Raw genomic sequence first — 1,971 nt, 5'->3', positions numbered from 1 at the left:
TTACAGCAGGCTTCTCACTAACTGCTGGGCATGGCAGCTGTGGTTTTGTCCAGCCAAGTAGTGAAAACTCCCAAGGATGGAGATCCCCCACCCGCCTGTCCCAGTGCTGCACTACTTTCCTGATACCCTGAGCTGTTGTTTTGCAGTTGTGGCATTGCAGAAAGCAGTACGTGTCAGTCGTGACCTGTGATAATTCTCTTACTTCCTCAGTGTACGATATTGTGAGAAACTACACTGCAGACTACGATAAGACCTTGATCTTCAATAAAATTCATCATGAGCTGAATCAGTTCTGCAGCGCCCATACCCTGCAGGAAGTATACATTGAGCTGTTCGGTAAGTGGATAGCAGCTGGATGCACCTACCAAGGGCTGTGTAATCTCCCTATTCTGTGGAATATGTTACAGCAGGCTCCTGTGAGCAAACAGCCTCTGTGTTGGAGTTGCAGTCTAGAATCCAGCTCCTTATTCATCCATATGTCACTTCCCGTGTAACTTTACCCTTTAACGATTCAGATCTCTTTGTCTTTCCACATCTGCATGTGGGAATTTTATTTCGGTCCTTTTCCACTTAGGACTGAATTCTGGACGCACAAAGTAGCCACTCTGCTCTTGTGTGTGTAGTCGTGCCCATTGCCTTCACTATGCTGATGGTTTTGTCTTGTCTACTACTTTTAGGCCCCTGTTCTGTTGCTGAATTGACTTTTTTACTTTAAAAGCTTCCTTCGGCTGTTTTTAGCAAGTGAGAGCTGGAAGGGACATGCTCTCAGTTGATTGCAATGCTCTAGTTTTTTCACAAGGGGGTAGTAGTGGTTCAGGAATTAGCAAATTGAATGTTCTGCTTCTTGGTACCTACCTGTGCTCCCGAAGACATAACAGCATCACGTTCCTTCTTGAGTGGCAGAGTAGGGGAAAATTGGTTTATGGAAGATAAAAGTTTGTCAGACTTTTAATATTAAGAGACTGTCAATCTGTACAATGCTGTACTCAGACTTGCCAAATATCCGTAGTCAGAGAGGAGTTTCCTGGTAGTACATGCAGCTTAATCCCTTCGTAACTGGCCATTTCTGTGGCCAGAGATCTTGCTGGAGCTTGGAAGTGACAAAATGCATTTTTTCAGTAGCAAGTACTGGATCCTGCAGGTCCCTAGAGACTTAAGGCAGAGCTTGCTGCTGGCAGCGGGGTTGGTGTGGCTCTGGCTAGGAAGGGATAGACTTCAACCGCAGGCTCTGGGTGCTTTTTCTGCTGAGATGCTGAAAGCCATTTGTCCTCAGCTCAGATACCATGAGTTCATCCATAGCTGAACCTTTCTAGAGACACTAGCATGTGGCTCTCCCCTTGGGAACGTTTTCCAGGGGGTATAGGAAGGGAAACAATGTACTGAATGATCTCAGAAAGCATCTTTATCTTACACCATAGAGATACCTGCTCTTCAAGGCCAGCTGACATTCTGCCACACAAGCTGTAAGAGAAATGATGATAAGCTAAGTGGTCTCTCTCTTGTCCTCCAAACACAGATCAGATAGATGAGAATCTGAAGTTGGCCCTGCAGAAGGATCTCAATGTCATGGCACCAGGTCTCACTATCCAGGTAGGTTCATTCCCTAACAAAGATTACTTTTTTCCACCTCTAATTTGCTCACCTTTCACTAGATTGATGAGATTTCTTGCTTTGGTTTTCCACATAAAGTGAAATAGTTGAGCCTTGAGTTGAGGTTTGTCCGTTGAAGACTGTCCGTATGACAGCGACCACCTCTAAATGCTAGTTTTATGTTGGGGGAAGACCTGCAGGATAGAGAAAAGGACCTTTTAGGCCACAGACCTGCAAGTATTGGGTTTAATTTGCAAAAAGCAAGAAAATGTTTTTCTTTACCTTTGGCACCCCTGCAGAGCTGAGCACTCCAGTGTGCCAGCGCAGTTTCTACAGGTAATTCCAAAAGAGATCTTCATCTTTTCTGCACTTGTACCAGAA

At 45.0% G+C, this 1,971-nt stretch overlaps 1 protein-coding gene across 1 annotated transcript in view; it reads left to right on the top strand.

Annotated features, from left to right (window-relative positions):
• The window catches only part of ERLIN1 (ER lipid raft associated 1), an 18,972-nt gene that overhangs the window by 8,646 nt on the left and 8,355 nt on the right, over positions 1-1,971 (top strand). The window contains 2 exon segments of the mRNA XM_009332772.1: positions 211-336; positions 1,517-1,590. Of these exon segments, the coding sequence (XP_009331047.1) occupies positions 211-336; positions 1,517-1,590 (200 nt within the window).

This window comes from Pygoscelis adeliae, unplaced genomic scaffold, assembly GCF_000699105.1.
Source record: "Pygoscelis adeliae isolate BGI_AS28 unplaced genomic scaffold, ASM69910v1 Scaffold139, whole genome shotgun sequence".
NCBI classification, from domain to species: domain Eukaryota; kingdom Metazoa; phylum Chordata; class Aves; order Sphenisciformes; family Spheniscidae; genus Pygoscelis; species Pygoscelis adeliae.
This window is presented reverse-complemented; position numbering and strand designations above follow the sequence as displayed.